A 13,804-nucleotide genomic window follows, 5' to 3' on the forward strand; every position below is an offset into this window, starting at 1 on the left:
CATCTGTCCAGCGAGAGCGCCGCCATCGGCTGGGCTCAGCAAGGGAGTATTCAGAATCTCACTGTTCATCCATGTGCAGAGAGGGGGGGAAGAAAAGAGAGGCCGAGGGGGGGAAAAATCCCACATTGTCAGAGTCATGCCAAACTCCCTTTGAGTGGGATGAGCAGAGCAGATGCCGCAGTGAGATGCCAAAGCGGCTCCCCTTCCTCTGCGCCTTGGGTGCCTATAAATTGCTCCGGCGCGCGTTTGTCAGCCTCCTCTTCTCCTGGCAGGTGGTACCCGGGCAGAATTCTGCGTTCAGCCTCTCTCGCGCTCTGCTCCCGGCGGTGAGGCGCTCGCCGCTGCTCGCCAGCCCCTGCGCTCCAGCCCGGGGCCTCCCCGAGCCGCCGGTGCCCAGCGCCGCCTTTCCACGCCCCCGGGGGGCGCCTGGCCTGAGCTCGCGCGCCCGGCGCGGGGTTTTGGGGATGCGCGTCTATTAGAGTTCTGGTGGTTGCCAAGGAGGAGAAGAAGAAGAAGAAGAAGAAGAAAAAACAAAAACAAAACCAAAAAACAAGGCAGGAGGAGGGCGATCCCAGCGAGCGAAAGAAGAGGAGGCAGAAAAAGGCAACTTCAGACGGAAAGTTGGTGCGAACTGGCGCAGTCGGCGAAACCGGCAAAGTCGATCGCGGGCGGCGGCGGCGGCGGCGGCGGCGGCGGCGGCGGCGGCGGCAGAAAAGTGTGAGCGGCCCCGGCGAGCGCGAGAGGCGGCGGCGGCTCCCTGCCCTCCCGGGGGCCGCGCCGGCGCCGGCGCCGGCGGCAGCCACAGGTGCGAAGGGGCTCGCGGGCGGCGAGGGGGCGCCCCGAGCACCCCGCCCCCTGCTCGGGGACTTGCGCTCAAGTCGCCGGGCGTCCGAGCTCCCTCCCCAGCCGCAGCCTCGGCTGGGGGCAGCGAGAGCGGGCGAGGAGCGGCCGGCGCGCGCCCGCCCAGGGGACTTGGGGTTCGCAGGGGGTTGTTTTCGGCTCTGACGAGGTCCCCGCCCAACCTTCAAAATTTTGTCCAAAAGCAGACAAGAGGATCGCCCCGCGCTGAGCCGGCTGGTGGGCAGCAGGAGGCGCCTGATCGCCGCCGGGGCGCTGGGGGTGGTGATGGTACTTCTGCTGGTCATCCTCATCCCGGTGCTGGTGAGCTCGGCCGGCACGTCGGCGCACTACGAGATGCTGGGCACCTGCCGCATGGTCTGCGACCCGTACGGGGGCACCAAGGCGCCCAGCACGGCCGCCACGCCCGACCGCGGCCTCATGCAGTCCCTGCCCACCTTCATCCAGGGCCCCAAAGGCGAGGCAGGCCGGCCCGGGAAGGCGGGCCCGCGGGGGCCCCCCGGTGAGCCCGGGCCGCCGGGCCCCGCGGGCCCCCCGGGCGAGAAGGGCGAGCCCGGCCGCCAAGGCCTGCCGGGCCCTCCCGGGGCGCCCGGCCTGAACGCGGCCGGGGCCATCAGCGCCGCCACCTACAGCACGGTGCCCAAGATCGCCTTCTACGCCGGCCTCAAGCGGCAGCACGAAGGCTACGAGGTGCTCAAGTTCGACGACGTGGTCACCAACCTCGGTAACCACTACGATCCCACCACGGGCAAGTTCACCTGCTCCATCCCGGGCATCTACTTCTTCACCTACCACGTCCTGATGCGCGGAGGGGATGGCACCAGCATGTGGGCCGATCTCTGCAAAAACAACCAGGTGAGCGCGGGCGGGCGGCGGGGAGGGCGGGGAGGGAGCGCGGGAAGGTGCCGGCGAGAGGGAGGAGACCCCGGGCATGGGGGTGGGAGCCCGCGGAGGAAGGGCGCGGCAGCCGCGCTCGCGGGAGCCTAGAGCCAGGGGCAACGCCGTTCCACTCCGGGAAGGCTGGGGTCGCACGCCAAAGAGCGCCCGGCGGCCTGGAGAGGGTGGTTCCCGAGCCCAGGACCTGCACTTGGTGCGCGCGACCCTCGAGGGGTGGAAGCCGGGATTCGGTCCCCGGGACAGGTTGTGCACCGCGGGGAGTCCCGGAGCAGCGAGCGACCCCCCGGCTGCGGGGTCCTCAGCCGTGCGGGGTCACTGCCAGGTCCTGGCGGGGACGGGAGGGCTGGGGGAGCCAGGAGTGGGCGTGCCAGGGTGACAAACCCGGGGGAGAAAGACCGGGGCCCAAAGGAGAAAGAAGGGGCGCGAAGGAGTGAGTCCGAGCCGGGCGCGTCCAAGGCCGAGGCAGAACCACGGGGCCGGCGGTCGCAAGGTCCCTGCGGCGTCCCAGACCCGGGGAACTCACAGTCAGATTCGAGATGCAAAAACTCTGCTTTAGATTTCAGCTGAAGAAGGGGGAGAGGTAATGAGTGCTGCTAACAAAAGGAAAAGTTGAGACTCTGGGTTTGTGCCGTAAAGCACGCTCGCAGACACAGAACCCAAACTCCACTGGCTGGAGGAGGAGGGCGCACGGGCAGGTGGTCGGGAGGCCGGGCGGAGGAGCCCAGCCCCGGGGCTCTGGGCCTCACTGCCAGCGAGCCCCAGGGCGCCTGCGTGAGGGTCTTTCCAACCCAGCCTTTTGCTCACAGGCGGCAGTGGCCTTGGCCTTGACTGTGGAATAGCCTCAGATCAGCCCTCGGCCAGAGGACCTGCTCTCCTGAGCCGAGACGATCGGCGCTGCCACAAGGGCCACTGGTCTGCAGTGTTATGCTTGGGGCCACTTCCCCGTTTGCTTGAGAAATTCGCGGTCATTGCAAAACCAAAGCGTGTCCCATCTCTTCATCGGGGGAGGAGAATAATTTTTTGTAATTACCTCAAAGTGTAATCAGACCCTCTGCAAGCGCTGAATCAGCAGCCGCTGGGGGAGACCTTGCAGCCTGCAGTCTGGGTTGAATGCTTGGGCTTCAACTTTGCTTATTGGGTGGTCCAGGGAGTGGCCCCCCTACCCTGCCGTGGCCAGTTGTGATTTTACAGGGGCTCTCCGGCTTCAGGTCACTTCTCCCTTGAATTCAGACCTTTCTAGCTATAACCCAGGTTTCTATTAAGCAACATTAAAGCAGAATTTATTCCAAAGTCCTAATTCACAGTGTCAGAATTCTTCCAAAGTGAAAGACAAATACCCTAAACGTATAAGACGAAGGACAAAATATCCTGTCCCTCCCCCTTCCTACCACCCCTCACTTCTAAAGGAATTCAGAAGTAAATAGCTTAAGGGACCCTAAGGTCGCATAGAACAAAAAGAGGAAAAATGGCCACCAGGAGGCACTGACAGGGTTGTTTATTATTAGTTATTATGCAAGAAACTAATATTAAGATAAATAAAAATTATTCACAGAGCAGTGGGATAGTTATAGGTAAATGGCTAAAAAGGCCATGACACATTGTACCAAAATAGAGCTATTGTGTCACCCTAACAAAATGACTTGTGAACAGCCTCTCAGCAGGCAGTGATGAGACACCCATTTATTTACAAATTGGCTGTCTTCTGACTCAAAGGTTAGGTCTGGCAAATACTATCAGGCTGGAGAGATTGTTTTTAGAGGGATTAATTCAAATAGAGTAAGATTCAAGTTTTATCAATGTATCAAAACACACTTCTTTAAGTATCTGGAAATTGCAACTGCATGAAAAGCTAGGGAACAGTACGTTTAAGTTAGTTTAAATGTTGATGCTGAGGCCCAGGTAAAGATTCCAAGAAAACAATTCCATATATGTGTTCTACGTGCATTTTGTTTTTTAAATTATTTCATTGTTTGGAGTGTAGCATGCTTCTTTGTACCATCCTAGCATGCACATTCTATGAGGATGGGGTGGGGGGAGGAGGAAAAAAAAAAAAAGGCACAACAGCTGACCTTAAAATGTATAATGCTTTTCATTGGCATTATTAAGCTGCTACTTCTACAAAAGGGGAGCAACAAGTTATTCAGAAAAACAAATATAGTAGCAAACAATATATTTTCCAGTTCAGCCCGGACTGTTTTGCAAAATGGTTTTTACAATATTACTGTTAAGGAATTCTATATCTAGAATAGAACTGTTTTGTAAAGTCTGGTCTGCAGGCGTTGCAAATGAGAAATCTTTAAAAATCCTTTTAAAATTAATGTTAAAGAAAGAGTTTATCCTTGATTTTCAGTTTTGCTCTTGTCTGATCACTTCTTAGATGGCAGGCCGTTCCCCCCTCTGAGCTGACCTAATTTGTTTTCATAAAACAGAAACTCAGAGATCCATGTCAGCGTAATGTTCTATGGATTAAGTGGATTTGAGAAGCACAAAAAAATTAAACTAAAAATGCAGTTCACTCTAGGATAGAGGAATGCCTCTGGACCATAACCATATGAGAACCATTTTATTTATGCTTTGTGTTTGAATGCAGGATCACAGATGGAAACATCAAAGGCCAGTAAATTAACCTGATGCGCCACTTAACCTTTTGTTTATGATTCCACAGAAGTACAATGAAAATGAAATTATGAGAGCATCAGTAGCAATTAATTAAATTAGCAAATGTTACCATAAATATTGTCTCTAATGATAAACCCTCCCTAATAAGATAATGCTAAGGCAGCATAACCTATTACATCCTCACAAACACAGCACTAAAAGGACCACGGTTCTCATATTCCCCATCAAACCATCAACCTAAATTTAATCTTACCATGTCTAAAAAGCCCATGACAGTGCATATTAAAGGCAAAAGTTGGACTCAAATAACTTTCCATAGAGACTGGAAATATTTTTTTAAATGTTTGTATACATTTAGCAGGAAACCTGAATAAAAAATATTGCTATTTGAATCCAATCACTATAATACCACTCTAATAAAAACTAAAACTGGCTTAAGGTTAGAACTATAAAATAATTAAAGACTGGTTTTTACTCTAAGAATTTATTAGTTATGGCACCAGTGAACATGAGATATATTGGAAACAAGACAGTTTGTGGGCTGTTATTCATTTAGTAGCAAGATTAATAAAATGTCAAATGAATTATCTTTTTAGGGGCTGTGAAACGTGCACTAAAGATCAGCAGAATCTAAATAGTTAACTTATAAGATGGAAAGATATTAGAGTACATTTAGGTAGAAATGGGTATATCGGGCTAAGGAAAGGATGCATCATATCGTCAGAGAAAATGCTGAAATCTGTGTACATTTAGGAACCTGAAAATAGCCTCCAGGGTGGATGCATTACTTCCCTCAATAGTGTGATGGCTTAAAGGAAGAATTGTTGGAAGTTACTGGGCTGGATACTACAGCTTGAAATTTCAAGTCCCATTATACCTTTAGAGTATGATCAGGTGAGCAGACATACTAAAATCATGCAAAGTACACTGGAGTATGGCAGGTATTTAATTGGGAGAGTCTTATGGTTAAAATCTTAGAGAATCACTTTCATTAAAAAGCAATCACACTGGCTTTATGCAACAAAGGAAGTGAAAACCATAAGGGTAACCTTCCAGTCTGTGGGATCATAATAATGCATTTGCAGGTTTTTGTGGTAACACCTACTGAATAAAAATGGTAACAATTTTGTGGGCTTGTGGTTACATCCCATGGAATAAAAATTGCATTATATATATATATAAATCAAGTGATTTTAATGAATCCCAGTTCCCAGATGCCCTCATGTAGAAAACAATGTTAAAACATAATACGCATAGAACTTAATACTAAATACCTAAAGCACTAAATAAAAATTTGTGCCTGGTTATTAATCATAGGTGAGAAGTATATCATAGATTGATAATTAATTAATATATTACTAACATAGCTAACTAGTATTTTATATTTTAATTTTTCTCACCCATTAAAAATCCACACATTAAAAAAAAATCAGGTCCTAAGAGTACTATTCTCCTTGTAGATTTTTTTTCCCTGGGAACTAATGACTAGATGAAATTAATGAATCAAAGCATCCAACTCCTATAAACTAGTGATTAATTCCTAGGAAATATTATGACATTAAATTGTATTATTACTTAATGGTCAAAACAGATCACCTCACTAAATTGGTGTATACATTTAAGTCAGTGCTTGTGAGCATAATTGTATTTTGCTTTCATTTTATTAGTGTCAGCACAATGTTAAGCAATTCTGAATCTTTTAAGCCCTTTTCTCCTTTTGCTATATGATATCCAGAAATAAATTTTTAAAATACTACTCAAATTACTTTACAAGTTCAGCAGTGTCAAAGAGTCTTCTCCTTTTTTAACATTTCAGCATTAATGTGAGAACATACCACATGAAAATTTAATTTGAAAACCAATCATTTAAATTTTGAAAGAAAGGCATGGAAATTCTTGACTTATGTCTCATTTCTCTCATATTGCCAAGTGATAAAATCCCACATATTGCACCCCAAGTCATGCATTATTACATAGTGCAGGTTTACAAAACCACTAAATCACTTGCTGTGTTATTCGGAGAAATATCATTACAGTGGAACAGAAACAAGCCACAAAGTAGATGTTTTACTGAAATAAACCAAGTACAAGTCTGCCTATTGAAAAATTTTTTTCCAAGTCAGAATCAAAATACAGCTAAACGGATATGAAGCCTAATTGGAGTTGAGGATGTGACAGAATGTCCATATTACTTGATGTGATGGGCAACTGGACTGTTTGCAAATGTCTGTCAGCTCACTAATGAGATCACAGGCTCAACCTGATAGGATTAGAAGCAAATCTCCATCCTCAAAGCAAACCACACATTTAGAATCACCTCAATATAAAAGGGTATCCAATGAGATCATTCAAAAAAAACTAGAAATTTTAGAGACTTCAAATTTATAGAAATGTAGTTCCTTCTATAACTTTTAGATGTGTTGAAATTAAATAGCTTATTTACGTACACACATCACAATTAAGTGATAAAAAGGCACAAATAGAAAAAAGAACTCTGAAGACTTTTAAACCAAAGATGTTTCAATGAGTTAAGCTTCGGGTACAGGGGCTTTTCCTTGAATTAGATTTTGAAAGCCCAAAATCAAAAGGTTTTTTTTTTTTTTCTTTTCTTCCTGTATAGTAGAGTTACAGGAGTGGGATTTCTCTGAGCCTGTACGTACCGTGGATCTCAATTTTCTAATAATCATGGGGACCAACAGAAGTTTGGATTGAACTTCTGTACTCAAACAGCTGGTTAGGATATTGCTGCTTGGCTTAAATTAAAATGCAAAAAATGACCATTTCAAGAAGTGATTGGGCACAGAGTTACAAGGAATTAGAAAAAGACATGATTTAGGAAGAGAATAGAGTGGTATGCATTGTTTACAACGCATAGTAAAAAGAAAAACAAAGACTTAGAATCACCTTCACGAAAGCACTATTTTCTCCTTTCCAATAACATAGTCGAAACTGTTACAAAGATATCCTCATAAAGCCCCAAGGCCAAGGTGGACTTGGTTGTGCTAAATTCAGTGCCATGGCAAGCCAGTCAGCTTATGATGCTGTGTGAATGGCAAAAAAAAAAAAAGAAAGAAAAGAAAGCCTGAGAATTCTCTCTTACAAATTCTAATTCTTGTCTGTTTCACGCAGGTGCGTGCTAGCGCGATCGCCCAAGACGCTGATCAGAATTACGACTATGCGAGCAATAGTGTGGTTCTTCATTTGGAGCCAGGAGACGAAGTCTACATCAAATTAGATGGTGGGAAAGCCCACGGAGGAAACAACAACAAATACAGCACATTTTCTGGATTTATTATCTATGCTGACTGATCATGCAAAAACTAAGCTTATTACTCTGAGTTTGGACACTGGATTCGTATGGCTAACGTCAGTGAATCGAGGACTCCAGGGGATGCCAGACGCGGGGCACTTCAGCTGTGTGTATGTGGGGGAATTCAAATGCTACCTGACTCACATCTGTATACTCAGAAACATTATGTAAAAAAAAAAAAATATTAAAAGCAAGATAAGCAGATGTTGATCCACTACCGCCAAAGCAAATACTCCTTAATTGTTAGTGTCTGTGTGAATGAAGTCCTATATAGATCACAAATTTTTATAGAAAAATCTAAGACACTGAATTATTTCTTCAATATATATGATCCTTTGGTGTACTGTGATCTCGCTGCTTTTATCCATACGTCAGCTTTGGTTCTTGTGAGTTTACCTGCTTATTAGGCTACTCGGGGTCCATTCATAGTGTGGGGAAGAATGATTTTTACCCTGCAGGAGGAGGTCTCATTGACATAATCCTGCTTGTCCCCAAAGAAATTGTTTGCCTTGTACTCCTGTTAACTTTAGAGCTAGACCTGGGAATGATTCAACTTTAAGCCTTAACCTGGAATTTTCTGGATTTGAGGGAATTCCCAAGCCTATGATCATGTTTCACATTCTTTTTCATAGGAATCTTCTTTCCTCTCTTTTCGGGTGATAAGTCTTTAAAAGTAGAGATTGAACTTGTATCATAGGATTACTCTCTAAGTGTGTAAATGTGTAATTACGTATGGTATTTAGAGAATCCCCCTGTGTCCAGTTTGTCAATTGAATGCATTTAGGTTTACTTGGAAAGTCAGAGAAATTTATTCTTTGGTGTTAAATCAGACTGAGGCTTTTGCCTTCTCTGGAACAAAAGATTATTCATAAGCCAATGCATATAGGTTTAATTTGCACTGGTGCATGCGTCACCAAGGGGACACTAAGTAAGGCCTTCAGATAGTTACTACAAGTCATGGCCTGAGGTTATTTCAAAATGAACGATTTCACATATAACCAATACGACAAGAAAGTGTATATATTTTATACAAATACCTGCTACATATATATATGTATGTGTACATATATATATGTTAGATGAAATATATATATGGCTTCAGACCGTAGGCACAATGGCTGTATAGCCCCCAAAATTTAATTTAAAGAAATGTACGTGTAGGCACACACAATCGTGCATAAGTTATTTGACTTATTTTGGATTGAAATATATTTTGGAAGACAGAAATATATGGAGTAGCAAAATAATTTAGACGACTTCTAAGAGTTATCCAGAAAATTAAATTTTATTAGGTTAAAATGCCCCAGAAATCATGTGTCTGTAAATTAGGTCTGCGGCTTCTTTGTTACCATATGCCAATCAATACTTTCACTGCATTCTGTGGCCAACTATTACTGTTAGGACTGCAGAGGCGAAGTAGCTGTCCTTTGCAGTGTTTATGAATTATATGCATTTGAATGAGCAATTTTTTTCTTTTTTCTCAGGTGGACTGAAGCTGACAGTAAAGTAGATTTTGAGAGTAGTGCAAATCCTTCCTCTCTGGTTAAAGTACACTGCCAAAAGCCATCTCTTTAGTCTAAGAAAAAGATTTAAAATGCATGTTGATACATCCTAACTATCAGACAACTTCCACTATTACAATGAAAAATCTGTTCCACTCTCAGGTGCCTTTGAAGACTCTTTGAGAAGTAGATTTCAAAAACAGAGATTGAAAAATCTGCCTGTTTTACTGGCGAAGGACATTTGCATTTTTTCATTTAAAGGAACTAGTTTGTTCTGTTTAGCTCATTCCTCTTGGATACTTTCTGTTCTAATACACAGAAAGCTTGATCATCATTGATCCACAGAAATATCTTTTATTTAGCCAACCTCAACTTTCCAAAAGAGTTATGCCTGGTGTTCCCATCTGAATGTGCTGTTTGCTTGATTTAAATGCCTTGGTCTGAGTAACTCTCATGATTTATATGATTAAAAACATGTAAGCCCATTGATCAAGAACAATGACTAATTCTATTTGGCCTTTCTAATATGTAAGATAACTCATAAAGGAATTGCAGTGGATTTTATTTCCATTTAACAATATGTATTAATCAAAGAGGAATTAGCCGTTAAGGGTTTGGAGATTTTTTCTTTTTAGGTAACAAGTCATAGTAAAGGATTCAACCAAAAGATTAGTTTATAAACAGCAGAACACATCAACTAAGAGTTTTTAAAAGGCTTTATTTACACAAAACATCAGGGCTGGGTATCTTTTAAAGAGTTGGCTCTAGAATCAGACTGTCATTTCTTATAGATCTGACATTTTCTTCGGATAAGTAAGCATTATTTTCTCTGTTCAGGCCCAAGGAAAGACAAATAAAAGATAAAGGAAATAAAGGGAATATTTATAAGGCAAACACTTCTCTTTTTTTTTTTTTTTTTGCATTCTATATTATTAATTAATTAAATTGTGGCCTTTGTTATTATAAATGTAATGATTCATTAAACTATATTATGTAATATATTTTGACTTTTATGACTGAATTTTTATACTTGACTACTATGTTACGTGTTCATGTCCCCTTGTACCAGTTTTTCAAAACACAACAAAATTTATAGGAAACCTGGATGCCAGAAAGCCACAGGCAACAAAACTGATTTATTATCAGTATATATAGATAGGTGAACAGCATATAATTAACCTTCCACAATATTTTTACCATTGTGAATTGGTAATTATATTACAGTATCCTTTGAAAAAAAAGTCTCAAAATTTAACTTCCCTTGCCACAGAAGCTATTTTGAAGTGTCATATTATTCATTAAGCATTAATTAAAGAACAGCAGGATAATTAGTAGAATCATCAATATTACAAGAAACATTAGATTGCTCCAGAAAGGGGTAATTTAACTAGAAACACTTTAAATTTTTTCATGGAGTGCTGGTGATAGATTAAGAAAACAAAACAAAAGGAAGCAAAACTCCACTAAGGGGATGTAGACTGTAAATCATTGTTTGGATATGGGTACTTTTGTCTTTATTTTGTTAAGGAAAAACAATAGGGCTTAATTAGGCTCAGTAACTCCCTAAAGGTACAGATGTAATAGCCAGTTTCTGAGAAGGCAAAAGTCTTCTAATTCTCCTAAAAAGAAATGCTCTGTCATTAGTCCAATGTAGCTCTGATTAATATGTCACAGTGGGTTTGAAATCACTGTCTGTTCCCTGCAAGCTTTATACTAAAGGTATGAATTCAGAACAACCATCCTATTTGAAAGTTAGCCATTGCTTGGGGTTCTCTATCAATATCTTATCAAGTGCAGCCTCAGTTATACCTCTAAACAACATTTTAGGAACAATGTTGGTAAGTATATGAGAATAGCCGTGACCTCCGTATTTCGTCAGCCGATGCTTCGTATGTATGTCATGTGCCATCAGAATTCTATCTTCATAGCCCTCATCCACCAGAAGACGTACCCTGTGAAAAAATGTTAACTCATTATATGGCATCGGTCTCACGTTTACAATTTTCAGGGTGCTTTAAACTTTTTACTCATAAACCTATTGTGTTATCATAAAGATACCGTCTTCCCTTGCGGCACGTGTCCTGGGAGACCCTTAATAAATATTGTGTGGTGACGATAAAGATATTACCGCGTCCTAGTAGGAACATGATCCTTATTCCCTGCACACAGAAATCCGTAGCTTGTGATATTTATGACGATGCCTGGCAATCCTGCATTAAAGACAGCTTCTAATAGGATGTGCCAGTTTGAATAAATGGCCACTTTAGCATTTTATTAAATAACTTTATTCTGGAATTGTACCCAGCTCTCCATTCTAAAATGCCTCGCTTAGTCGACCCATTTTTCAGATTTCATTCTCTCTGTCTCTCCTTTTTCTCCTAGCAAATAAAATCAATGACTGTTTGTGATTAAAATAGGGAAACAAAAGGAATCTTTGTACAAGCAAAACATTCTGAGGATAAAATCAGTTGGTTTGAAAATGAAGGGCATATGATGAGCTTGATAGTTATTTTTTAAAATTAATTTTATTGAAGTCTAGTTGGTTTACAATGTTGTGTTAATTTCTGCTGTACAGCAAAGTGACCCCATTATACATATATATATTCTTTTTCATATTCTTTTCCATTATGGTTTATCACAGGGTATTGAATATAGTTCCCTGTGCTATACGGTAGGACCTTGTTGTTTATCCATCCTATACATAGTAGTTTGCATCTGCTCACCCCAAACTCCCAATCCTTCCCTCCCCGACCCTGCACCCCCTTGGCAACCACAAGTCTGTTCTCTATGTCTGTGAGTCTGTTTCCGTTTCGTAGATAGGTTCATTTGTGTCATATTTTAGACGCTAGTCATTTTTAAAAGGTCAGTTACGGTCCCTCTGCACTAGTGCTTTTGAAGCCGATGGGAATTCTGACTTAGTAGTAGTCTGGGAGCATTGGATTAAATTGGCCAATAAAAATTTACTCTTTCTTCCTTCCATTTCATTAAGATTGCTCTAAATAATGAGCTGTTCCTTTAAATTTATAGTCAGTTGACTGCAGAATGGCTTCCCGCCTATTGTCTAAACATCTAATCCTCTTGGCTTTGTTAAGTGCTGTCATCTGTAATGTGAGCCGGTCACCTCCTGACAGCCAGCATCTGCACAGGTCTGGACCCTGGGCAGTGTCTGCCGTGACTTCCATGGGTCTCTGATGGCAGGAGGTGCAGCTTGGAGACCGTGGCCATCCTCTGGCATTTTCTGTCTTGTCTTGTCGATCCCTAGATTTCCAAATGGATCTAGATGGATGGGCAGCGCCTTCCGCCAAGGGCTAATTATCTGAAAGGTATCTTTTTGGTTTCAATAGCATTTCTCGGCATTCTAGTGCATGAGTCATACTTAATAACTACTACGGCAAGCAAACTGTGGGCCACCACATCAAAAAACTCGAGCACAAAGCCTTGCCCTCTGAGAACACACATTTTAAAAGAAATTATGCTTAAAGATTAGATCTGGTGTTTGCAGGCCAAAGGAATGTCAGAAAAGAGCCATCCTGGGTGTTTTGTCTAGAGATCTGCATTCACCTCACACGTACCTCACGTGTGTCTTAAGAGTACTTAGAATGCTAGCTGTGCCACCATCATTATTTGCTTCTTTCTTTCTTTATATTTTTTTTGGTGTTTTTTGTTTGTTTGTTTTTGTTTATTTATTTATTTATAGCTGTGTTGGGTCTTCGTTTCTGTGCGAGGGCTTTCTCTAGTTGCGGCGAGCGGGGGCCACTCTTCATCGCGGTGCGCGGGCCTCTCACCATCGCGGCCTCTCTTGTTGCGGAGCACAGGCTCCAGACGCGCAGGCTCAGTAGTTGTGGCGCACGGGCCCAGTTGCTCCGCGGCATGTGGGATCTTCCCAGACCAGGGCTCGAACCCGTGTCCCCTGCATTGGCAGGCAGATTCTCAATCACTGCACCACCAGGGAAGCCCCTTTCTTTATTTTTATTGAAGTATAGTTGATGTACAATAGTATATGTTACAGATGTACAGTATAGTGATTCACAAGTTTTAAAGGTTATACTCCATTTATAGTTATTATAAAATATTGGCTATATTCCCTATGTCGTACAATATATCCTTGTAGCTTATTTCATACATAATAGTTTATACCTCTTAATCCCCTACCTCTGAATTCCCTATATCCCTACCTACCCTTATATAGGGGTAGGGCATTATCTGCCTCTTTACAATTTGTATAATGTCCAAAAGTCCTGATAGGAAGTTACTTTTGGAACGAATTCTCTTTAAGGGAATTATTTAAGGCAGTTATATGATCGTTTATGAAAAAAGAGAAAGATTTGACAGATGCATGCACGGTGCTGAAACTTAGTGTGACAAACCTTGATCCGCAACTGAAAAGGAGTATCACCTTACAGGAAATTTTAGGGTACACTTTCCCCTGTATATTTTCTGAGCCTTTCTCAACATTTTTGTCTCTTTTCCTTGTCTGAGAAAAAGAGATATCTTATTACTGCAGAGGCACATTTGTGTAAACAAATTCCTGTAAGAGGCCTGTGTCATATCCTGAAGCACAAGGTCACTGAATGGTGCAGTAGTGAGGAAAGATACTCATTTCAAAATGGGAACCCTT

At 42.8% G+C, this 13,804-nt stretch overlaps 2 protein-coding genes across 2 annotated transcripts in view; one reads left to right on the forward strand and one right to left on the reverse strand.

Annotated features, from left to right (window-relative positions):
• Window positions 1–1,033: 1,033 nt before the first annotated feature.
• Window positions 1,034–8,052, forward strand: C1QL3 (complement C1q like 3). Its single transcript, XM_059915277.1, has 2 exons — window positions 1,034–1,713; window positions 7,504–8,052. The coding sequence occupies exons 1-2, from the start codon at window positions 1,126–1,128 to the stop codon at window positions 7,681–7,683; spliced, it is 768 nt and encodes a 255-aa protein (XP_059771260.1). The 5' UTR covers window positions 1,034–1,125; the 3' UTR covers window positions 7,684–8,052.
• A 1,832-nt stretch (window positions 8,053–9,884) lies between these two features.
• PTER (phosphotriesterase related) overlaps window positions 9,885–13,804 on the reverse strand; it is a 66,709-nt gene continuing 62,789 nt past the window's right edge. Inside the window, exon 5 of the mRNA XM_059910113.1 lies at window positions 9,885–11,138. Coding sequence (XP_059766096.1) covers window positions 10,928–11,138 — 211 coding nt within the window. The 3' untranslated portion in view covers window positions 9,885–10,927. The remainder of the gene's footprint in view (window positions 11,139–13,804) is intronic.

Source organism: Balaenoptera ricei, chromosome 2 (assembly GCF_028023285.1).
Source record: "Balaenoptera ricei isolate mBalRic1 chromosome 2, mBalRic1.hap2, whole genome shotgun sequence".
Taxonomy (NCBI): Eukaryota; Metazoa; Chordata; class Mammalia; order Artiodactyla; family Balaenopteridae; genus Balaenoptera; species Balaenoptera ricei.